This window comes from Elephas maximus, chromosome 19 (assembly GCF_024166365.1).
Source record: "Elephas maximus indicus isolate mEleMax1 chromosome 19, mEleMax1 primary haplotype, whole genome shotgun sequence".
In the NCBI taxonomy this organism is placed as follows: domain Eukaryota; kingdom Metazoa; phylum Chordata; class Mammalia; order Proboscidea; family Elephantidae; genus Elephas; species Elephas maximus.
The window spans coordinates 8,303,035-8,329,411 of record NC_064837.1 but is presented as its reverse complement, the minus strand read 5'-3'; the positions used below and the strand labels follow the sequence as shown (position 1 = coordinate 8,329,411).

General features: G+C 41.0%; 1 protein-coding gene across 9 annotated transcripts in view; it reads left to right on the top strand.

Moving 5' to 3' along the window:
• DNAH9 (dynein axonemal heavy chain 9) overlaps positions 1-26,377 on the top strand; it is a 468,295-nt gene that overhangs the window by 178,699 nt on the left and 263,219 nt on the right. For 8 of the 9 annotated variants that reach the window (XM_049859546.1, XM_049859547.1, XM_049859545.1 and 5 more), the window contains 4 exons: positions 12,888-13,098; positions 21,539-21,666; positions 23,400-23,508; positions 24,751-24,898. In XM_049859546.1, coding sequence (XP_049715503.1) covers positions 12,888-13,098; positions 21,539-21,666; positions 23,400-23,508; positions 24,751-24,898 — 596 coding nt within the window. Of the gene's footprint in view, positions 1-12,887; positions 13,099-21,538; positions 21,667-23,399; positions 23,509-24,750; positions 24,899-26,377 lie in introns of those variants that run through there. The other variant, XM_049859551.1, reaches the window with a different exon arrangement.

The window sequence follows — 26,377 nt, the reverse complement described above, 5'->3', positions numbered from 1 at the left end:
ACCAAAGGCAGACAAAGACACCACAAGAAAAGAACTACAAACCAATATCCCTTATGAATATAGATGCCAAAATTCTCAAAAAAATTACTAGCAAACAGAATCCAACAGCATATTAAAAGAATTATATGTTACTATCAAGTGGGATTTATTCCAGGAATACAAAGTTGGTTCAATATTAGAACATCAGTCAATGTAATATACCACATTAATAGAACAAAGGAAAAGAACCACATGATCATCTCAATAGGTACAGGAAAGGCATTTGATAAAGTTCAGCACCCTTTCTTGATAAAAACTCTTAAAAAGATAGGAACAAAAGGAAAGTTCCTCAACATGATCAAGGTCATTTATAAAAAACCAACAGCCAACATTATACTCAATGGAGAAAGATTGAGAACTCTCCCCTTGAAAACAGGAAGAAGAAAAGAATGCTCACTCTCACCGCTCCTATTCAATAATGTTCTGGAAGTCCTAGCTACAGCAATGTTGTTATTGTTACATGCCGTCGAGTCGATTCTGACTCATAGCGACCCTGTGTACAACAGAAAAAAACACTGCCTGGTCCTGCACCAGCAAGAGCAATAAGACAAGAAAAAGAAAAAAAAAACCTTATCCAGATTGGAAAGGAAGAGGTGAAACTGTCTCTATTCGTAGATGACATGATCCTATATATTGAAAATGCCAAAGAATCTACTAAAAAGCTTCCAGAACTAATAGAGGAATTTAGTGAAATTGCAGGATACAAGATCAACACACAAAAATCAGTTGGGTTTCTATACACCAGCAATGAGAAATCTGAAAAGGAGATTAAGAGGGCACTCCATTTACAATAGCCTCTAAAAGAATAAAATATCTAGGAATAGAGGTGGAGCCAACACAATGCTATAGCTAGAAGCACCATGCCATCCCTCTGCAGCAAAGGCTCAAAGAATTAAGTAAAACAGATACAAACATCGATCCTGGAACCCTAAGTGTCAAATGAAGTTATAAAAAACTTGATCGAGCACGGAATGTAACAAGAAACTGAGAGAGAACAGATAATGAGGAGAGCTATGGAGTGGAGGTCTCCTACCAGCCAGTGCAGCATGGATTTGCCATGTTGGACTACAGCCACCAAGGAATGCAGACGGGGAGTACAGGAAGGCAACTTCACAGAGCTTCCAACAGGAGACAGAGCACCTGGTAACCAGGGATACATGTTTTCCCATCCCCCAACCATTCTTCCCTCTATGCAGCCTCTGCTGCTTTCCAATGGGCCATGGTTGCTCAGCCAGAGAGACACCAGCTCACTGCTCCCGAGTCTGCCCCACCCCCACTGGCCAGCTCCTTTAGGACCACATTTTTTTGTTGATGTTTATTTGTTTCATTTCGTCTCCCTCTACCTTTCCCCTTCTTTTCTTTCTCCTATCCACCTAACCCCATGTGCTGTCCCACCCCTTCTCCATGGGCTGTTCCATAACACTTGGCTAGAAAGCCACCAGAACATGACCTCCCTGGGTCCATGCCACCCTCACAACTAGTTTCCTCAGTACCATATTTGTCATTGTTGTTGTTTTGTTTTTGTTTCTTCTCTCTTTCTCCCGTCCTTCATTTCCTTTCTCCCGCCCATCTAGTCCTGTGCATTGCTCCCACCCTTTCTTGAAGAGTCATGCTGCACCACTTAGCTAGGGTATCACTGGCACACAGCCTCCTCCAGTCAGTGCTGCTGTCACTGACTGGCTCCCTTAGCACCATTTTTTGTTTGTTTATTTGCATGTTCATTTTTGTTTTTTTCTTTTTTTGGTTGTTGTTTCTTCTCTCTCTCTCTGTCTCCCTTCCTTCCTTTCCTTTCTCCCACCTACCTAGGCCCATGTGCTGCCCCTTCCTCCATGAAAGGCTATGCTATACCTCTCTGTGAGAGCACCTCTGGCACACAGGCTCTCTGGGTCTGTGCCTCCCCCACGGGCCAGCTCTCTCAGCACCGTATTTTTTATTTTTCTTTCCCCTTATCCATTTCCTTCTCATTCCCACCTAGGCCTTGTGTTGTCTCTGTCTCTTCCTGACAGGCCATGCCACACCACCTGGTGAGAGAGATAGGAGCTTAGGGCAACCGGATTTATGCCCCACCCCCAACGGTCAGCTTCCAGCACCATATTTCTTTTGTTGTTGTTGTTTTTCTTGTTTCTTCAATCTCCTTCCCTTCTTTCCTTTCCTTTCTCCTGCCCACCTAGCCCTGTGCACTGCCCACACCCCTTCTCAACAGGCCAAGGGGCACTGCTCGGCTAGAGAACCAACTGCACATGGCCTCACTGAATCTCCCCTGCCCCCACCTGCCAAATCGTACAGCACCACCATTTTTTTTTTCACCTTTTTAAATTTTTTTTCTCTATTCCTTCTTTGTTTTTGGTTTTTTGTTTTGTTTTGCTTTTTTTGCTTCTGTTTCTCTCTCTTCTTTATCTTACCCATGTAGATCCACACATCATATCCTCTCCCTTCCCTCCGGCTTATCTGCACCATGAGCCGAGTGCTGTGCCTTGGAGTGACAGTGGTCAGACCCATGGACCCCTGAACCTTGCCCTGACCTCCCAACACCAGTTCATGCTGCAAATGACCCATCCCCATCCCTCCCCTTCACTGGACCTGCTCTGCTGCACCAGAGCTGAGCAACCAGCGCTGCCCACCTGGACAAGGTGGTGGGAAGTATCTTGCCCACAGATGAGCAAGCAACAAAACACACCCAGCCTGCCTGCTCAGATATAACCAAATAAAACAACAACAACAAAAAAAAAAAGCAGGATGAAACAAACCTACAATCAATAAATGACAAAAATAATTTCTGAATGTCCCAGAGACAGCAGACAATATCAAAACATATCCAAAAAAAAAAAAAAAGGACAGGATGCCTCCAGAAAACAAACACAATAAAACATCAGATGACCTTCTAGTAGAGGAAAAGGCACTGGAACTACCACACAGGAAATTCAAAACTCTAACAATCAGAGGTCTCCAAGAAATCAGCAAAGAGATAAAGGAAAACACAGAAAAAAAAATGGAAAAAATAATGGAAAATACAGACAAAGCTATGGAAGAATTCAGGAAAATAACACAGGAATAAAGGTCAAAATAAACAAACAACTAGAAATCGTACAAAAATGACAATTAGAAATCCAAAAGATAAACAAGATTTCAGAAATAGTGCAATAGAAGGTTTTAGGAGCAAATTTGAAACAATGTAAGATGGGATTGGCAAAATTAAAGTCAAATCCTTGGGTACCAATTTGTCTGAGGAAAAATCAGAGAGAAAAATGAAGAAACGCTGAGAACAATGTGGGATAAAATCAAGAGCAAAAATTTGCACATGATCAGAGTTTCAGAACAGGGAGAAAATGGAAAACACACAGAGAGGACCATTGAATATTTGCTGACAGAAAACTTCCCTAATATCAGGAAAGGTAACAAGTTGACCATCCAGGAAGCTCAGCAAACCCCATATAGGATAGACCCCAAAAGAAAGTCATCCAGACATATCATAATCACACTCAATAATCCAAAGACAAAGAAAGAATCCTGAGCAGTCTGAGAAAAATGAAAAGTCACATACAAAGGAGGAACAATAATGCTAAGCTCTGATTACTCAGCAGAAACCATGCAGGCAGGAAGGCAATGGGATGACATATAAAAAACCTTGGAAGAAAAAAATTGCCAATCAAGAATAATATATCCTGCAAAGCTCTCTCTCAAATACAATGGCAAAAATAGAACATTTCCAGATAAACAGAAATTAAGGAAATATGTAAAAACCAAACCAAACTTACAATAATTATTAAAAGGAGTCCTTTGGTTAGAGAACCAACAACATCAGCTGACAACCTGGATCTAGAACACAAGATCGCATCAGCCAGATACCAACATGGGTAATGAACTCTCAAGGATAAAACAAAACTAGAAGATTTACAACAGGAAACCAGAGAGGTTAATCTGTAAATGACAACAATGTCAGAACAATAAAATAAAAGAGGGAATAAATGGTATAGGGATAGAACTTTCAAATGAAGAGGAGGTCAAGGTGATACCAAGTAATAAAAGACTGGTTCAAACTCAGGAACGTAAGGGTAAGTTTCAGGGTAACCACAAAGAAAGTTAACAAACCTACTCATCAAAATAAAGAAGAAAAACATAAAGTCTCAGTAAGCACAAAATCTACAAAAACAAAAGAAATGAAAAAAAACCCCACAAACAAAGGGAGTTAAGCACAGGAGAGTAAAAGGAGCAAAGGCAGTAAACCCTTAAAGATAAAGTAAAACTAAAAGATTTAAAACAGGGAACCAGAGAGGTCAATCTGTGAATGACAACAACGTCAGAACAATAAAAGTGCATAAATGGTGTAGATACAGAACTTTCAAACGGTGAGGAAGTCAAAGCAATAAGTAACAAAAAAATGGTTTAAACTTAGGAAGACAGGGATAAATTTCAAGGTAAATACAAAGAAAATTAACAAGCCTACTCATCAAAAGAAAAACAAAGTCTCAATAAACACGCAATCTACAAAAACAAAAGAAAGAAACAAACAAAAAAAACCCTGCAAACCTAAGGAATTCAGCACAGGAGAATAAGAAGAACAAAGAAAATATTAGCACCACACACACACACACACACAAAAGCACTGCAAAATGACAGCAGAAATACACCCACCTATAATCACTCTGAATGTAAATGGCTTAAATGGACCCATAAAGAGACAGAGGGTAACAGAATGGATTAAAAAACAGGACCCATCAATATGCTGTCTACAAGAGACACATCTTATAAACAAAGACATAAATATACTAAAAATTAAAGGATGGAAAAAAATATATCAAGCAAACAGCAACCAAAAAAGAGCAGAAGCGGCAGTGCTAATCTCAGATAAAATAGAGTTTAAAACAAAATCTACCATAAGGACAAGGAAGGACATTATATAATGATTAAAGGGACAGCCCACCATGAGGACATAGCCATAATAAACATCTACGTACCCAACGACAGGGCTCCAAAATACATAAAACAAACTCTAACGGCACTGAAAAAAGAAATTTACAGTTCCAAGATAATAGTAGAAGACTTCAACACACCACTCTTGGTAAAGGACAGAACATCTAAAAAGAAACTCAACAAAGATACAGAAGATTTAAAGGCCACAGTCAACCAGCTTGACCTCATAGACATATAGAAAACACTCCACCCAACAGCTGTAAAGTACACATTCTTTTTCAACACACATGAAACATTCTCCAGAATAGACCACATCTTAGGCCACAAAGCAAACCTTAACAAAAGCCAAAACACTGAGATAATACAGAGCATCTTTTCTGATCACAGTGCCATCAAAGTAGAAATTAATAACAAGAAGAGCAAGGAGAAAAATCAAACTGAAAAACACCCTGCTTAAAAACCACTGGGTAGTAGAAGAAATCCAAGAAGAAATTTAAAAAATTCCTAGAATCAAACAAGAATGAAAGCACATCATACCAAAACCTTTGGAATCGAGCAAAGGCAATGCTCAGAGGTCAATTTATAGTAATAAACACACACATCAAAAAAGAAGAAAGGGTCAAAACCAAAACATTAGCTATTTAACTCAAACAAATAGAACAGCAAAAGAAGCCCACAGCCACCAGAAGAAAGGAAATAATGAAGATCAGAGCAGAAACAAATGAAATAGAGAACAGAAAAACAATAGAAAGAACAAACAAAACCCAAAGCTGATTCCCTGAAAAGATTAACAAATTGACAAACCATTGGCTAAACTGACAAAAGAAAAACAGAAGAGGATGCAAAAAACCCAAGTAAGAAATGAAATGGGGAATGTTACAACAGACTCAACTGAAATAAAAAAAAAGGATCATAACAGACTATTATGAAAAACTATATTCCAACAAATTTGAAAACCTAGAATAAATGGACAAATTTCTAGAAACAGACCACCTACCTAAACCAATGCAAACTGAGGTCAAAAATCTGAACAGACCTGTAATTGAAAAGGTTAAAAAAAAAAAAAAAAAACTCCCAATGAAAAAAAGCCCTGGCCCAGATGACTTCGCTGGAGAATTCTACCAAACATTCACAGAACAGCTCACACAAGTACTACTCAAACTATTTTAGAACGTAGAAAAGGAAGGGAAATTTCTGAATTCATTCTATGAAGCCAGCATAACCCTGATATCAAAACCAGGCAGACGCCACGAAAAAAAAGAAGAAGAAGAAAGAAAATTAGAGACCAATATCTTTCATGAATATAGATGCAAAAATTCTCAACAAAATTCTAGCTAATAGAAAACTTCAACATCATATAAAATACTAATAATATACCCCGACCAAGTAGAATTCATCTCAGGTATGTAAGGATGGTTCAGCATTAGAAAACCAATCAACATAATCCACCACAAAAATAAAAGAAAATAATCTCACTTGATGAAGAAAAGGCAGTTGATGAGCCATTTGAATGGCCGTTCCTGATAAAAACTCTCAATAAAATAGGTATAGAAGGGAAATTTCTCGACATAATGAAGGGTATCTATAGAAAAGCAAAGAAACCCTGGTGGCATAGGGTTCAGTCCTACAGCTGCTAACTAAGAGTCCAGCAGTTCAAATCTACCAGGTGTTCTTTGGAAACTCTATGGGGCATCCAAATTGACAAGGAAGAAGTAAAATTATCCCTATTTGTGGATGATATGATACTGAATGGAAACTCTGTTGGCACAGTGGTTAAGTGCTACAACTGTTAACCAAAAAGTTGGCAGTTCAAATCCACTAGGTGCTCCTTGGAAACTCTATGAGGTAGTTCTACTCTGTCCTATTGGGTCGCTATGAGTCAGAATCGACTCGATGGCAGTGGGTTTGGTTTTTGGTTTGGTATGATACTAAACATAGAGGCAAAAGTCATAGAGGTAAAGTCATAGAAGCTTCATAGACACATCCAAACTCCCTGAGGGACCGATATCCTGGGCTGATGGAGGGGACCATGGCCTCAGGGGATATCTAGCTCAATTGGCATAACAGTTTATAAAGAAAATATTCTACATCCTACTTTGGTGAGTAGCATCTGGGGTCTTAAAAACTTGTGAAAGGCCATCTAATATACTCCACTAGTCCCACCCTGACTGGAGCAAAGGAGAATGAAGAAAACCAAAGACACAAGGAAACGATTGGTCCAAAGCACACAAAGGACCACAAATACCACAGCCTGTACCAGACTGAGTCCAGCACAACTAGATGGTGCCCGGCTACCGCCACTGACCGCTCTTACAGGGATCACAATAGAGGGTCCTGGACAGAGCTGGAGAAAAATGTAGAACAAAATTCAAACTCACAAAAAAGGACCAGACTTACTGGCCTGACAAAGACTGGAGAAACCCCGAGAGCATGGCCCTGGACACCTTTTTAACTCAGTACTGAAGTCACTCCTGAGGTTTACCCTTCACCCAAAGATAGACAGACCCATAAAACGAACAATAACACAGGTAGTTCAACCATGTGTATCAGACTAAATGGGCACACCAGCCCCAAGGGCAAGGACCAGAAGGCAGGAGAGCATAGGAAAACTGGTATTGGGAACCCAAGGTTGAGAAAGGGAGAGTGTCGACACTTCAAGGGATTGGCAACCAATGTCACAAAACAATATGTGTATTAATTGTTTAATGAGAAACTAATTTGCTCTGTAAGCTTTCCACTAAAGCATAACAAAAAAGTAGATTTATAAAAAAAAACACATCATAATGGAATTTCAGAAGTCAATGATTAAGACAAAAGAATTGAAACTTGCTGGTTGGGGGATGGAGTGAGGAGGCAGAAAAGGTGATCCAGGACAGGAATGAAACTCAGACACATCAGAACCTCTCATTGCAACGTTAGTTAATGAGAACAAGGAAGCCATTCCTTCAAAGTTCTGAGGGGAAATGATTTTAAGGCTAGAATTCTGTTCCCAGTGGAATCATTTTCCAAGACTCAAATTTTACCCGTCATGTACCCTTTTTGCTTAAGTTACTTGGTTAAGTTACTTTTGATTAAGTTATTTGAGGACGTTCTACAATAAATGAAGATGAAAACAAGAAACATGTCTAGAAACTCAATAACCAAAAAAAAAAAAAAGAAATCCTGTAATGACAGCTGTCAGCAGGCCTAGAAAGCAATTAATCCAATTTAGAACAGCAAGTCAGTGACCTCCAAGAAAAAAGAATTTCAAGAAGAATGGATATCTTCAAAGCAAGAACGGACTAACAAGCTGAAAGTTATTGTGTGTGCATGTGCATGTGTTTAACTTCTAAGTTATGAGGACTAATGTATGTGTCATTTCTTTTCTCTTAATAATGAAAAAGAAAGACAATTAAAAACACACAAAAAAGTCATGGTCCAAACAAAGAAAAAGTAAGCGTGATATTGATCAGTATCCTGTTGTGGTAACTGTGTACCGTCCAGTTGATTCTCGCAGAGTAGAACGGCCCCATAAAATTTACTAGGCTATAATCTTTATGGGGGAAACCCTGGTGGCGTAGTGGTTAAGTGCTACGGCTGCTAACCAAAGGGCCGGCAGTTCGAATCCACCAGGCGTTCCTTGGAAACTCTATGGGGCAGTTCTACTCTGTCCTATACGGTCGCTATGAGTCGGAATTGACTCGATGGCACTGGGTTTGGTTTCTTGGGTTAATCTTTATGGGAGCAGATCACCAGGTCTTTTCTCCCACAGAGTTACTGGTGAGTTTGAGCCGCCAACCTTTTGGTTAGCAGCCGAGCGATTAGCCATTGAGCCACCAGGGCTTATTGACCAATATATGGAGTATAATAATCAGCCTCCATTATGACCTTGGACTGATGCTTGAAACATCCTCTCTCAAGTCATGACACCAGGCCTATGGAGGACACAACATATTCCAGGCAGATCCGCTCTTCTGTAGGGAAAAATATCTATAGTCATGATAATGTAAACCATTTATTGGTCTTCAACACTTAGAATCATGGAAAATATAAAATGTCTAAACATAATGATGGAGCCCTGGCGGCTAAGCGATTAAGAGCTCGGCTGCTAACCAAAAGGTCGGCTGTTTCAATCTAGCTGGTGCTCTTTGGACACCACATGGGGCAGTTCTACTCTGTCCTATGGGGTTGCTAGGAGTCGGAAGCAACTCGACAGCAACAGGTTAAACATAATGACAGAACAGAATGTAAAAATGTAAATATTATCAAACATGACAATATAAAAGTAAAACTTATCTGGCAGAGAGCAGGACATGGGCAGGAAAAGGAAAGACGGAAGGAAGGATGGGGATACTTATATATTAATCTCACATAAAATACTAAAAGTTACAAAAGGTCAACAAAAGATGATAAATTCATAACAGCCAAAAGGTGATAACAACTCAACGTTCATCAACTGATGAATGAATAAACAAAATGTGGTCTACTGTAATGCATTCAACTGTGTCCCCCAAATTATGTGTCAATTTGGTTAAGCCATGTGTAGTTGTCCTCCATTTTGTGATTTTCCTACACGTTATAAATCATAATTTCTGCCTGTGGTTAAAAGGATTACTCGGGTCACCTCCCTGAGCCAAAAGGGAGTTTCCCTGGGGTGTGGCCTGCACCACCTTTTATCTCTTGAGAGAAAGGGAAGCAAGCAGAGAGTTGGGGACCTCATACCACCAGGAAAGCAGCACCAGGAGCAGAGCACATCCTTTGGACCCAGGGTCCTTGCGCCTGAGAAGCTCCTTGACCATGGGAAGATTGAGGACAAGGACCTTCTTCCAAAGCCGATAGAAAAAGAAAGCCTTCTCCTGGAGCTGACACCTTGAATTTAGACTTTTAGCCTACTTTACCGTGAGGAAATAAATTCCTCTTTGTTTTTTTTTTTGTTAAAGCAATCCACTTGTGGTATTTCTGTTATGGCAGCACTAGATGACTAACACATCTTCTCACATATAATGGAACGTTTTTCAACACTAAAAATGTGAGACGTACTGACACGTGCTACAACATGGATGAACCTTGAAAAGATTATTCCAAGTAAAAGGAGCTGGTCACAAATGACCACATATTGTATGATTCCATTTATATTAAATGCCCAGAACAGCCAGATCTATAGAGGTCGAAAGCAAATTAGTTGTTGTATAGGGCTGGAATGAGGTGGATGGGACTGACTACTAATGGATACAGGCTTTCCGTTAGGGGGGATGAACATGTTCTAAAATTAGATAGAGGTGATGGTTGCACAGCTTGTGAATGTATTAAAAAAACATCCAACTGTACACTTTAAAAGGTGTGTAGGAATTGTATGGGATGTGAAGTGTAGCTCAATAAATCTATTAAAAGGAACAAAAAAAGTTCATGGAACTAGAAACAGAGTATGGCATCATTATTTAATCAGTTGCTTACACAAAAATCAGTCTAGGAATATAACAGTCTCCAGTTAGCAGCCAGAGTATCAATTCTTCCTCTTCGCCTTCTTCCTTCTCCCTTCCTTTGCTCCTTCCACCCTCTCCTTTCTTTTATTTTTTTTCCTTCTTTCCCTTCTTGTTTAAATGCAATGACCTCAGGCCAACTTCATGCTTAAAATCCTCGCAATGCTTTCCATTGTACTTAGAATAAAATCGCAATTCTCAAACCCTACAAATCTGGCCCCTGCTTACCCTTATCTTCCTTTGTACCACCCTTCCATTTTTTCTGTTCTTTGAGCCTTCCAGTCTTGATCCTGACTTTACAACTTCTGCACTCGCTGTCACTCTGCCTATAATGCGTCCCCCCTGATCTTCACATGACTGACTCTTGTTTCCATTCGTATCTTAGCTCGAACTTCACTTCCTCAGAGACCCCTTCCCGACCTCTCTTATCATTCTTATCTGGGCAGAAAAAAACAAAAGCAAATATCTGGGCAGATTCTGCATTAATCCCCAGAAGGAGAAAAACAAAAGCCAGCATTTGAGACTCTCTTCTGAGTGCTTTTGACCTAAAAGCAAGGGCACAGGAAGGGCTTGGAATAGAGAAGAAAAAATACTTATGCTTTTGAAAACAAAACTCAAATTACTGCTTAAGTTAATTTTCCTGCCACAAATGAAGCTGACTATCTTGACATCTGTATCTGGAGCTTTCATGTTGAGCTTAGAGGTACTGCTCTCCTCCGAATTCCCTGGTTGTATAATCCTAGAACTCTTTAAGAATCTGTCTTACTCGAAGTTTTGAAAAGGAGTCATTTTTTCTTTCTGAATCATCATTTTTAAAAATGTGGAATAAATGGATAAAATGTGTGTTGGGGGAAAACTACCCATTATCCCACCACCAGGTCAGCATTTTGGTCCAATTCCCATTTGGTTCACTCTTCTCTACTCTTAGGGATATTACGGTGGAAACTATGAAGAAACTTTATTTATAATAATGTTCAAATATTTTCACTCATATAACAAGGCCTTTTGTAATCAGACCCATCCAACCTTTCCAGCCGTCATTCATATTTTCAACAGATATTTGCTCAGCACTTGGTAACGTGCCATAAACCCACTGCTAGACACTGGAAATAGACAAAAAGCTCAGTCCTACCTGCCTCCAAAGAGCTGATAATCTGATAGGGAGATAGATACATAACCATGGCAATATTGGTAAGTACTAGAATATAGGATGTAGGCATGAAGAAGGTGCTATATAAAAGCAAAGGCATAGGATGCCTACCCCAGACTGAAGGCTTCCTGAAGGATGTATACGGTGGGCCAGAGGAAGGCAGGAGAAGGACAGCTCCCAAACAGAAAGACAGCATGTGCCAAGGTATATACGAAGGAAAGAGGATCATCGAAGAATGCAAGTAGTTGTTCGGCTAGAATGCATGTGTTGGAGGATGAGATAAGACTATGGAAGTTTGTATAAGCCAGGCTGCACAAAGCCTGTAAGCCAGGCTAAGGATTTGGGGCTTCATCAGCAAAGCTCTGGAGAACCACTGATGCAATAGTGATGGTGGTAACATGATCAGATTTTCCTTCCAGGAAGTATACTCCTGCAGCAGCATGGAGGATGGAGTGGGGTTTAAAAGGGGAACCTGGAGGCCAGAGAGAAGAAGAGAGATGAGACCCTCAGTACTGCCATTGTCCCCAAGGGACCCATTGACTCCAGCCTCATCAAACCATCTGGCCAACCATGTCATGTCCTATCACAGGTCAAGCCTTTGTTGCCTCTGCCCACACTACACTTCTTGTTCATGTTCTAGGCTAACTCCTATTCATTTCCAAACCCCCATTCAAATGCCCCTCCTCTCTGCTGAAGCCTTTCTTGTTTCCTGTATCCGTACAAAATCAATTGTTCCCTACTCTCTGAGACCTCATAACTTTATATATATATATATACATTATATATATACACATACATGTATATACATACATAATAACACTTATCACCTTCTAATAGTTTATCAACATGACTTTCTTCTACATGACACTATGAGGTTCTAGAGGGTAGGAAAGTCATCTCTGTGTGTCCGTCACCTGGTACACTCCCTAGCACTTAGTTGGTGACTAACGATTATATGATTTAATGATAAGCAAATACATGAATCATCTTTCCCCAACATTTAGGATCCCATCATATCTTGGGGTGATAACCCTCCACTGCTGACTTTGAGGAGCCCTGGTGGTGCAGTGGTTAAGTATTAAGACTGCTAACCAAAGGTCAGCAGTTTGAACCCACCAGCTGCTCCTTGGAAACCCTATGGGGCAGCTCTCCTCTGTCCTGTAGGCTCGCTGTCAGTCAGAATCGACTCAGTGGCAATGGGTTTGGTTTGGGTTTGAGTTTGGGTTGATTTGACCCTCACTTCAGATACCAGCCTGGCTCACAGAAAAGCAATTGGGATGTAAGAGAGTGACAACTTGGTGGCTCTGGTTGACCCTCGTGTCTTGCAGGTGGTCCAGCTCGAGGAGCTGCTGGCCGTCCGGCACTCCGTGTTTGTGGTGGGCAGCGCTGGTACTGGCAAGTCTCAGGTGCTGAGGTCATTGCACAAGACCTATCAGATCATGAAGTACCGACCCGTCTGGACGGACCTCAATCCCAAAGCAGTCACAAATGATGAACTCTTCGGCATCATCAACCCAGCCACCCGAGAATGGAAGGATGGTAAGAGTGGTGTCTCAGTTACCCAGTGCTGCTGTAACACAACTTCCACAAGTAGGTGGCTTTAAAGAGAAAAATATATTTTTCCTCACCCTTCTGGAGAGTAAAAGTCCAAATTAGGTTCTTGACCACGTTGATCCTTTCATTGTTGAGAGCCCTGTGCGTTCCTTGGTTTCCTGGCATTCCTTGGTTTGTAGATAATCCTTACATCATGTCTGTCTTCCCGTATGTGTGTATGTGTGCCTATTCTTCTCTTTTTAGAAATTAAGTAATTTCTAAACAGAAGTAATTAAGTTTAGGACTCACGCTGCACTGGTAATCCAGTTTAATCAAAGATTAAATCACAGACCAGTTGATTGATTGACTACATCATATCACACTATGGAGGGTGATTCCATTCCATTACATTACATTACAGAAGGTAACCTGCTCTACCCAAAGCCACATGATTTAACAACATGTAACTACTTGAGTGGCAGCCCTAGTGGCAGAGTGGTTAAGAGTTACAGCTGCTAATCAAAAGATGGGCACTTTGAATCTACCAGATACTCCTTGGAAACCCTATGGGGCAGTTCTGTTCTGTCCTATAGGGTCACTATAAGGCAGAATCGACTCAACAGCAATGGTTTTTTTTTTTTTTTAACTACCTGAGTATATCCTACCTGAATTTAAAGACCATCTCGAGAATAGATTTGATGCACTGAACACTAATGACCGAAAATAAGATGAGTTGTGGGGCAACATCAAGGATATCATACGTGGGGAAAGTAAAAGGTCACTTAAAAGACAGGAAAGAAAGAAAAGAGCAAAATGGATGCCAGAAGAGACTCTGAAACTTGGTTCTTGAATATAGAGTAGCTAAAGTAAATGGAGAAATGATGACATAAAAGAGCTGAACAGCGCAACTGGACTAAACCAAAAGCAAAGAAGTTTCCTGAATAAACTGAATGCTTCGAAGGCCAGTGTAGCAGGGACAGAGGTTTGTAGACCATGCTTTCAGGGGACATCTAGGTCAACTGGCATAATAAAATCTATTAAGAAAACATTCTGCATCCCACTTTGGAGAGTGTCATCTGGGGTCTTAAATGCTAGCAAGAGGCCATCTAAGATGTATCAATTGGTCTCAACCCACCTAGAGCAAAGGAGAATGAAGAACACCAAAGAGACAAGGTAATTATGAGCCAAAGAGACAGAAATGGCTGCATAAACCAGAGACTACATCAGCCTGAGACGAAAAGAACTAGATGGTACCTGGCTACCACCGATGACTGCCCTGAGAGGAAACACAACAGAGAACCCCTGAGGGAGCAGGAGAGCAGTGGCATACAGACCTCAAATTCTCGTAAAAAGACCAGACTTAATGGTCTGACTGAGACTGGAAGGACCCCGGAGGTCATGGTCCCCAGGCCTTCTGTTAGCCCAAGACAGTAACCATTCCCAAAGCCAACTCTTCAGACAGGGATTGGACTGGACTATGGGATTTAAAATGCTACTGGTGAGGAGTGAGCTTCTTGGATCAAGTAGTCACATGAGACTATGTGGGCAGCTCCTGTCTGGAGGGAGATGAGAGGGCAGAAGGGGTCAGAAGTTGAATAGACACGAAAACAGAGAGTGGAGGGAAGGAGTATGCTGTCTTATTAGGGGGAGAGCAACTAGGAGTAATAGGTGTATATAAATTTTTGTATGAGAGACTGACTTGATTTGTAAACTTTCACTTAAAGCACAATAAAAAATTAAAAAAAAAAACAGCAGGCAGAAAGAAATAAATAGAAAAGTTTTGCTGAAGATGATTAAAAAATGGTTGCAGCAATACATCAACAGGGAACTGCCAGAAATTCAAGCCAGATTCAGAAGAGGACATGAAAGGATAGATATCATTGCTGATGTCAGATGCAAGGCCAGATTACCCAATAAGCAAGGAATGCATGGATCCAATTATGCCTTCCCACCAATCTCCGTGCACAATTTCACCTGTACCCCACCACATCAAAAATGTGGTGAAACCCATGTGGTGAAACCCACTGCTTACCACAGATTATCAAGTAAATACAATTAAGCCTGTGGGTACTTTGCTCAGTTCTAGCCAGTGTTTACTGGTTAATCTGTCCCTGGTCAGATGGATTTTGGCTGACAGCGGAGAATACCAGGAAGTTGTCTACCTGTGTTTTATTGACTATGCAAAGGCATTAGACTGTGTGGATCATAATAAATTATGGATAACATTGTGAAGAATGGGAATTCCAGAACACTTAACTGTGCTCATGAGGTGCCTGTACATAGACCAAGAGGAAGTCGTTCAAACAGAACAAGGGGATACCGTGTGGTTTAAAACCAGCAAAGGTATGCGTCAGGGTTGTATCCTTTCACCATATTTATTCAATCTGTGTGCTGAGGAAACAATCTGAGAAGCCGGACTATATGAAGAAGAATGTGGCATCAGGATTGGAGGAAGACTCATTAACAACCTGCAATATGCAGATGACACAACCTTGATTGCTGAAAGTGAAGAGGACTTGAAGTATTCACTGATGAACATCCAAGACCACAGTCTTCAGTATGGATTACACCTCAACATCAAGAAAACAAAAATCTTCGCAACTGAATCAATAAGCAACAAAGTAAAAAACAGAAAATATTGAAGTTGTCAAGGATTTTATTTTACTTGGATCCATAGTCAACACCTATGGAAGCAGCAGTCAAGAAATCAAACAACATATTGAATTGGGCAAACCTGCTACAAAAGACGTCTTTAACGTGTTAAAAAGTAGAGATGTCACTTCGAGGGTTAAGGTGCACCTGACTCAAGCCACGGGATGTACAATCTCCTCATATGCATGCAAGAGCTGAAAAATGAATAAGGAAAACTGAAGAAGAATTGATGCCCTTGAATTATTTTGTTATCGAAGCATATTGAATATAGCATGGACTGCCAAAAGAACGAACAAATCTGTCTTGGAAGTACAGCCAGAATGTTCCTTAGAGGTGAGGATCACCAGACTTTGTCTCATGTACTTTGAACATGTCAGGAGGGACCAGTTCCTGGAGATGGACGTCATGCTTGGTACAGTAGAGGGTCAGCAAAAAAGAGGGAGAGCCTAAACATAGCACTGATTGTGAGGATAGCACAGGACCAGACAGTGTTTCATTCCGTTGAACATAGGGTCACAGTGAGCTGGAACTGACTTGATGGCACCTAACAACGAGAACAAGGAACTACTCCATAATATAACTAGACTAGCATTTGACCAAACAACTGGGAACCAAAATCTAGCCAAGTTGACACATAAAATTAACCATCACAAGTGAGATACCCCTAGGAGAAAGCTGCCTGCCATTCTCAGTCCTTTGGGCAGACTTGAATGGAGCAGGTGGACTCTAGAGGGGGAACACTGGACTAATCTGTTGTGGCAGGAGGAGATGAAAAGACTAGTAGAAAGGAGGAAGCCAATTTTGGCTTGTAGGGAACCTTAGCTGTTTGAATATTCTCCTTCCTGGGGGACCTCTTCCAGATGTACCTTTAGGGAAGGTACCTAAAAAGGATAAAGCAGGGCAGGTATTTGGCCTGTAATTTAGTGATTCTGGGCACAAGCTGTGGCATGGAGTCTCTACACTGCTGGGTGGTGGATTTAAGGTATGGGTGAGATAGGGAAGCCCATGGCTCATTCCTAAGGAAGTGGTGTGTCTAGCATCCCACAGAGGCCCCTCTTCCTATCAGCATTGCCCAGGTGATGGGCAGGCTACGTGCTGCAAAACAGTATGCCTAGGTGAGGATCCAGGTGATGCTGAAGACATTCCACAACATTGTAAAAGGTTTTTGATAACTAGGAAAGAGCAGAAAAGATAATGAGGAAACTCTTTATGAGCTGATAGGGACCTCTTTCTAAAACCTATGTGGCTTCTAGAATGAGAAAATATCAGCGTCTTCTGAATGTTTCCGTGTCTGATGACATCAAGGTGAAACTCCCCAGATTTCTCTGATTTTTATTTCCCTGTTGGTGAGGCTTAGCATCTTTTCATTTTTATTGGTCTTAGTGATTTGCTTTTTTGTGATTTTATTTCCCCTGGTTTTTCTTATTAGTTAGTAGAGTTCTTTATATAAAAGAGATATTAACCCTTTATCTGCCATATGCATTGCTAATGTTTTTCCCCTGTCTACCGTTTGTAGACATTTTATGGTATATTCTACTATGCACTTTGTGGCGGGGGGGACTTCCATCTAGTCTTTTTTTAGGAAGAGCCTTGGTGGCACAATGTTAGCTGCTAACCTAAAGCTTGATGGTTAGAACCCACCAGCTGCTTGTGGGAGAAGAGACCTGGCGATATGCTTCCAGAAAGATTGAAGCCTAGGAAACCCTATGCGGCAGTTCTACTCTGTCATTTAGGGTTACTATGAGTTGGAATCAACCTGATGGCACACAGCAACAACAGTCATTTTAGCATCTGGGATTCCTATTTCGTTTATAACTCCTTCAGCTATAGATAAAGTATCATAAATTTGGCTCTAAAGATTCTTTTCACATTAACATTTTTATCCATCTGAAATTTATTTTTGGGCTTAGTATGAAATAGGGTTGAGAATCAACTTTATTTCCTTCCAGATGGATAATTGATTGTGCCAGTACCATTTATTAAGTAAACCATCCTTTTGCTCTGAATTTCAACACCAGCTTGTCATTTATTAAATTCCATATATACTGAGATCTGGTTCTGGGCTTTCTATTCTGCCCTATTCATCTACTTATTTAATCCTATGTCATTCTAATTTGGTTAAAATAATTTATAGTATGTTTTAATATCTGAAAAGGTAAGTCACTCAATATTCTTTTGTAATTTGATTGGCTATTTTCAGGCACTTGTTTTTCCATATCACATTGAAGCTCATGTAATATAATTCAATCTTTTAAATTCTGTTCAAATTCTTATTAAAATTTGAATTGAATTTGTACATTTAATTTGGGAAATTGGCAAAGAAGGAATAAATAAATCTATATTTACTAAACAGGAGAACATACAAGTAAATGGAATATAGCATTTTTAAAAATACTAGGATAACTTGATAAAAATACAAATATAGTGGGATATTTTAATACACCTTTTCCAAAATTAGATCCAGGAGACAGAAAAATAAGTATAGATATAGAGGAATTGGCAAATACATTATCAAACTCAGTATACCACATAGTTATATAACTGAATGAGGGTTCTTGTCCCGTCCTATTAGCCGATGGAAATAAGACCGACACCACACTACCAGTTGGTGTGCGCAGACACCATTTATTGTCTGTGCAGACAAGGAGCAACGTGGGGTCTAGAGACCCTAAGGCCACGTGCTCCCTGTCTGAGGGGGTTGGGGAGCTTTTTATTTCCAATGGCGTCTGGGGGTTGGGTTTGGTGCCCGGAACTCTCTGCCCCTAGCCCTCCCACATCCACATTTGGAGGTCCAGGTGTTGAATCCTGCCTGTGATGTTCAGGTCTGAGGACAGAGTGAGGACACAACTCTTCAGGTCCTGCGCATGCACCGAAATCTTGGTTCGCACATGTGCAGGATTCTGGCGCCAAATTCAAACTGTGGTTTGGGCTGAAGCGTGGCTGGGCCAGACGCAGTTAGAGGCTGTGGCTGGGCGGGCTGTGAGGGCGCGGGGAATCGTGGGGGGATAGTCTCTGCGGAGGCTTCAGTCATAGAACTTTGCATCCTATGAATAAAAATATTCCTTTCTTGTTTGGTTTATGGAACATTTCCAAAAATTAACAATTTAGTTGGTCACGGAGGAAGTGTAATGATTTCAAAAGTATCAACTTACAGACTACATTCTCTGATAATAATGCAACAGTTAGAAACAAGTAACAAGAAGATAACCAAAAATAATCTTACTACTCTCTTAATCAAGAAATGCTCTCTTAATCCCTGATTCAAAGAGAAAATTAAAACTTAAACCTATCTAGGAAGCAATGAAAAGAAGAATAGTTCACACAATAACTTATGGGGCACATCTAAAGCCTATAAGGAAAAGCCTTAAACTCTTTCCTTGTTATAGAATATAAACGAGAAATTGGTTTCTGTCTTAAGAAAGCATTCAAAAAGTAATAAACTAAACCTGAAGGAATTTAGGAAGAAGGAACTGATAAAGGTAAGAGTTGAAATTAGTGGAAAGGAACACAAAAAGTTCATAGAAAGGATAGAAATATAATTATGGGTTCTTAGTAAAGACCGATAAATAAGTCCATTGTGAGCATCATTAATAAAAAAAGGAATAAAACTGTATAAGATTAAGAATTAGAAAGGATATGTAACAATAGATATAACCAAAAATCCAAACCCAGTGCCGTCGAGTTGATTCCGACTCATAGTGACCCTCTAGGACAGAGTAGAGCTGCCCCATAGAGTTTCCAGGGAGCGCTTGGCGGGTTGGAACTGCCGACCCTTCGATTAGCAGCTGTAGTACTTAACCACTACGCCACAAGATTAAATTAGAAGAGAATACCTAATTAGATGAAATCATATTTGAAAAACTAGAAGAAATAGATCGCCTAGCAAGATATAAATTAACAAATGTACTCAAGAAACAGAAAACTTGAGTAATAAAAAGGAAAGTTTAAAAATAGTAGGATAAAGAATAGATAATCCCAATATCATTAAAAAAAAAAAAAAACTCTCAAATCCTTTTAGGAAGCCAGAATAATCTTGATAGCAACCTTCATGGAGAATCCATAAAAAGCCCAATTTTGCTTATTAATATGATGCAAAAATACTAAATAAAATATTGGTAAATAGAACGCAGCAGTATCTAAAAAGAATAATACTCTTTGACCAAGTAGGATATATTCCAGGAGAAAATCATTTGATCAGTCAGTAGATACTAAAAACTCAGAAGCCAGTCCTTAAAAGAAAAAAAAATTCTAAGTAAACTAGGAATAGAATGAAATCCTTTAAATATGGCAATACTCTTTACCTAAAGCCAAAAAGCGGGGGGAGGGGAGTCATTCTGAATGACGAAGCACTAAAGCCATTTCCATTAAAATTAGGAAGAAGTCGGGGAGGCCTATTATCAACATTACTCAGCATTGCTGGGGTGGGTGGGGGTCGTTCTAGAAAAGGCAGTAAAATAAGAAAATGGAATATAAAGATTGGAGGAAAGGAGAAAAGTTATTGTTCTGTCGATTATAAGACTTTATACCTAGAAAACCCAGGAGAAATTTTTGAAAAATCATCAGAATTAATAAGGAAAAATCTTATGGTAACTAAATATAAAACAAATACATAAAATTTGGTAGCTTTTCCCAATAGCCAGCTAAAAATAGAAACACAGGAAAAAATCTCACTCACAATACTATGAAGTATTTAAAAACCAGTTTCTGTAGGGTCAGTTCCAACCTGTGGCGACCCCACGTGTCCAGAGTAAAACTGTGCTCCGTAGGGTTTTCAATGGCTCATTTTTCAGAAGTAGATCCCCAGGCCATCCCTCCAAGGTGCCTCTGGGTAGACTCAAACCTTCAAACTTTGGTAAGCAGCTGAGCATGTTAACTGTTTGCAGGACTCCAGGAGTATTTAGAACTACATTTAGAAAAAGGAATTAAAAAAAAAAAAAAAACAGTAAAAATGTATTCAAGAACATAAAATAATTTCTGAATAAATGAAAAGATATACTATGTTATTAACCAAGAAAGCTAAATATTGAAAAACTCAGTTCTGCCCAGTTGAAGACATAAATTTTCTGTAATGCCAAGCAGAATCACACTGGACCTTCTCTCAAAGCCTCCCTTTGGCTAGATTCACCAGACCTGCTGTTACAAAGGATGAAAACCTTACCTACGAAAGTTTTATGTAATTCCATCCTGTCACATTTCACCTGCTGAAATGGCCTACTAGGCCCCTTGTCAATTAAAAAGGTAGTATTATTAGGTTTTGTTGTTGTTACAAAAAGTGAGAATGAAGCACAAAGAGAATGTCTCCTTGAGCAATGTCAAGTTTAGCAGTTGGTTGCTAACAGAAAGGTTAATGGTTCAAGTCCGCCCAGAGACACCTTGGAAGGTCTGGAGATCTACTTTCAAAAAACCAAAAAAACCTGCTGCTGTCGAGTCGATTGCAACTCATAGTGACCCCATAGGGTTTCCAAGACTGTAAATCTTTATAGAAGCAGACTGCCACATCTTTACCCTGCAGGGTAGCTGATGATTTTGAACCTCCCACCTTTCAGTTAATAGTTGATCGCTTTAACCACTGTGCCACCAGGGCTCCTTTGAAAGATTAAAAAAAAAAAAATAGCCACTGAAAACCCTATGGAGCACAGCTCTGCTCGACACATATGGGGTCACCATGGATTGGAGTCAGCTCAAAGCAAACTAGTTTTTTGTTTTTTTGTGAGTATTGTAGTAATGGAATATGCTGTTGAGAAAAGAGGATCGATGGGGAAATGAAAAATCAGGAATTTGTTGTTCCTTTTAGGATTGTTCTCTTCCGTCATGAGGGAGCTCGCCAACATTACCCATGAGGGGCCCAAGTGGATTTTGCTGGATGGCGACATAGATCCCATGTGGATTGAGTCTCTGAACACTGTCATGGATGATAACAAGGTATCGAGAAAAGGGGCATTCCACACCATCCTTAAAGTGTCTATGAAACCAGCCCCCTGGTGTTGTGGGCACATTAGGAAATCTAGATTCAACGTGATGAATTACCCTTCCAGGCCCAGAGAAAGGAGCTATCCCTGGTGTCTTTCACAGACATCTCAGAACCCGTCTGTCCCCTTGAGCAACTTCTGACCTCTTTGGTGTCACTGTCGTTGCTGGCAATGTTTTTAGCATCATTGGAATTTCCTTCCACATCTTCTTCACGGAGGTTAACTTAATCCCCAAAAGGGATCTTAAAATTACCTACTCAAATCTTCTTTTTTTTGTTTAATTTCCTTTTTTTTAATAAATAAGGAAACTGAGGATTAGAAACATTCTGAGCCTTGTCAAATATCCTCAATGGTGGCGAGTCTATTTAGAGTGCATCTGATTTTTTATAATCAAGGAAAACTAACTGCAAGCCAATAAAATCAGTGATGAACTGGTAATATCGTTGCCCAAAGAGGGCAATCAAAACAATAATGATCAAATTCAGACACACAAAAAAAGACTAGACTTACTGGTCTGACAGAGACTGGAGGAAGCCCTGAGACTGTGGCCCCCAGACGCGTTGCTAACTCAGAACTGAAGCCACTCCCGAAGTCCACCTTTCAGCCAAAGATTAGACAGGCCTATAAAGCAAAACAGTGATGCACGTGGGGAACGTACTTCTTAGCTCAATCAGGTGTATGAGACCATATGGATAACACCTGCCTAAGAGCAAAGACTAGAAGGCAGGAAGGGACAGGAAAACCAGGTGAGTGGACACGGGGAACCCGGGGTGGAACAGGAAAGGGGGAGAGTGCTGATACATTGCAAGGATTGCAACCAATGTCACAAAACAATTTGTGTATAATTTTTTGAATGAGAAACTAATTTGCACTGTAAACTTTCACCTGAAGCACAATAAAATTAAAAAAAAAAAAAAAAGAGAGACTGCATTTTTCATGCTATTCTTAAACTGCTTCAGAAAGCACACCCAGGATAGAGGTTTTAAAATTATTTCAACATCTACAGAGTAGTTAGGATAAACGTACGCTCTCCCAAAGAACCTACTTTAGAAGAAAGAGTAGACATGTGAAAGCTAAGCTCTTTTCCTTTAAACATTTTCTTAGTCGAATATGGTCTAGAAAGACCTGGCAATCTACTTCCGAAAATCAGCCATGGATCACAAACGTCTCAGCTGCAACAGATCGTGGGGATGGTGCAGGAGCAGGCAATGTTTGTTCCGTTTTGCGTGGGGTCGTCATAAGCGGAAACGGCAGCCAAAATCAACAGCCAGTTGCCATCAAGTCGACCCTGGCTCACGAGCCCTCTTGTGTGTCTGAGTAGAACTGTGCACCACGGGATTTTCAATGGCTGATTTTTCAGAAGCAGATTGCCAGGTCTTTCTTCAGAGGTGCCTTTGGTGGTCTCAAAACTCCAAGCTTTTGGTTAGCAGCCAAGCACGTTAACCATTTGCGCCACCCAGAGGCTCCCAACAACAACATTAAAATCATTGACCTCAATTTCATCTTTTAAAATAACTTCCTGATCCAGTACACACACAGAGGGGTAGGAGTGGTGGGAGTACCAAGGGAGAGAGAGAGAAGAAATTTAGAAAATACTTGTAATCCGAGAGAAGACATAATCAGCCCACCAGGTAGCCACGCATCCCAGCTCCTTCCTAACAGGCCAGGTCCCCCTCTGTGTTTCAGGTGCTGACCCTGGCAAGCAATGAGAGGATTCCTCTTAACCCCACAATGAGGCTGCTCTTTGAGATCAGCCACCTGCGCACCGCCACCCCAGCAACTGTCTCCAGAGCAGGTATGTCTCCAGAGCAGGTATGGCCCAAGAAAGAAAAATAACACCAAAATGCACCATAAGAGACAGGTGTCTCTAGCTTTACCATGGTGTTGTGGGCTCTAGGGGAATTTCCAGAAACTGACCATCTAAAACTCTGGCCTCGTTCTCAGCCCTAATGCACATACACCAGGATGAGTGACTACTGCAAGACCAGGGCCACATGATTTTTCTAGTTCAGAAATGCTGTACTAGTGGGAAGGGAAATGGCCCCTGAGCTGGGCAACTGTCCACTGTATATAAGTGCCTGAAATAAGGCTGCTTCTAGCCTCCATGTCAATGGAGATGACCTAGCCTTGCAATTTCTACTAAATCCTGGTTCAGAATATCAACCCTAGAGCTCCACTTTCCTTTATCTCCACTCACCATATTTATCAGCAGACACTAGAGGATAAAGAGAACTTGTCTGGTCTCTTCAGATAATATCAGATTCCCTTTCAAGGACATCTGCTGAGGCTGATGAACTCAGGCTGGGAGAATTGCATCTCCAACTCTGTACTGGTCTCCTGTGGCTGCCAAATTTCTACAAACTTGTGGCTTAGAACCACAGAAATTTAGTCTCTCAGGATTCTGGAGGCCAGAAGTCTAAAATCCAGGCATTGGCAGGACCATGCTCCCTCTCAGGTCTCTAGGGGAAAAACCTTCCTTGCTACCTCCAGCTTCTGGTGGCTCATAAGCTGGAGGTCTCCCTTGGCTGGTGGTCACGTCACTCCAATCTCTGCCTCCATCTTCACATTGCCGTCCCCTCTAAGTATGTGTCTCTTCTTCTTTCTCTTATAAGGACACTTGAAGTGTCCCACCCAGGTAATCCAGAATGATCTCATCTCGAGAGCCTCCATTTAATGACCTCTGCAGACTCTTTCTTCAAATAAGGTCACATTCACAGGTTCAAGCGGTTAGCACATGAGCATGTCTTTTTAGGAGCCACCATTCAGGCCACCATACACTCTCACACCGTGAGAAGTCTTCCTGAGCCTCAGGTTGGCCTTATGGTCCTTTTCAACACAGCTCCCCAAACAGCTGTTATCAGCCAGTCAGAGTTATCCCTCAAGAGTAAACCCTCTTGCCCTCTCAGACCTAGGCCAGGGCTCGGTTTTTATATCCGGTCTTCCATAGATTTTCTAAACAGAGAAAATATCTGCCTAGTGTGAAGTCCATACTGACATCTATGGGATAGTCACTGGATGATATGCTCTGTGCTCCCAGGCATCCTGTATATCAACCCAGCAGACCTGGGATGGAACCCTCCAGTGAGCAGCTGGATTGACAAGAGGGAAATCCAGACAGAGAAAGCCAACCTAACCATTCTGTTTGACAAATACCTTCCAACCTGCTTAGACACACTCCGAACCAGGTAGGCCAAGGAAAAAGGAAGGTAACAAGTTAAAGCAGCAGTAAAGAGCCTGCTGACTCCACCTGATGTCCTGCCGATGTTCTGTCCTATCCACAAAGTCAGATGTCCTCAGAGCACTCCCCTCCAATGACAGCAGATGGCAGAGGGGGTGCACATTAATGATGGCCATGAGATGCATGTTTTCAGTGCAGGAAAGAAGGGAGGGGAGGGAAGAGGAGGAAGATTCAAAGTTCGTTTCATGAGTGCCAGGTGGATGTATCTGAAGGTGGCTGTTGACTGTTGTATCAGAAAACAGTCCTGAGACTCAGACCCTTCCGTCTGCCAGGCAAGCAGCTAGTCCTCTGTCTTAGTCTCCTAGGGCCACCACAACAAAGGACCATAAAGTGGATGACTTTAAAGAGCAGACATTTATTGTCTCACAGTTTTGGAGGCATCTTAGTCATCCAGCGCTGCTATAATACCAATACCACAAGTGGTGGCTTTAACAAATAGAAATTTATTCTCTTACTGTCTAGGAGGCTAGAAGTCTGAAATCAGGGTGCCATCTCCTGGAGAAGGCTTTCTCTCTCTTTTAGCCCTGGGGGAAGGTCCTTGTCATCAATCTTTCCTGGTCTAGGAGCTTCTCAGTGCAGAGACCCCAGATCCAAAGGACCCAGTCCACTTCTGGCTCTTCTTTCTTGGTGGTATGAAGTCCCTTTCCTCAAGATATCTGACTCAAGATACAACCTAATCCTGTAGATTGAGTCCTGCTTCATTAACGTAACTGTCTCTAATCCTGCCTCATTGACATCATAGAGGTAGGATTTACAACACATAGGTAATTACATCAGATCACAAAATGGAGGACAACCACACAATACTGGGAATCATGACTGAACCAAGTTGACACACATTTTGGGGGGTCACAATTCGATCCATAACAGAGGGTAAAGTCCAAATCAGGGTGTCATTTTTAAGGGAAGGTCCTTCCTTGCCTCTTTCAGTTTCTAGTAGCTGCTGCCAATCCTTGGTGTTCCCAGGGTTTATAGGTGCATCTGCCCCCACAGCCACAGGTGTCTACCCTTGTGTGTTTCCCTCTCTGTGTCTGTTCTCCCCTTTATAAAACACCACTCAGGAGGAATTAGGTTTAGGACCCACCCTCCCTCAAATTACCTAATTAACTTAACGAAAGAAAAATCCTAATTGCAAACAGGATCACATCCACAGGTATAGGAGGTAAGACTTCAACATAATTTTTTTTTTTGGGGGGGGGAGTGATTAAATCCATAGCATCCTCCTTCAAAATGATCCACAGGCTAGACTGAGCGGTGAAGACAGCACCTGGAGGCTACAGGTGAGGCGGCTTCCTGCTTCTGGCTGAGTATGTCCACAGCCCAGACAATATGGGGTCAGACAGAGCTCATCACTTGACAGTCCTGTCCCTCAGACCCTGTGAGTTCACCTTCCCTCCTATGGGATTGCTGCAAGCAAAAGCAACAA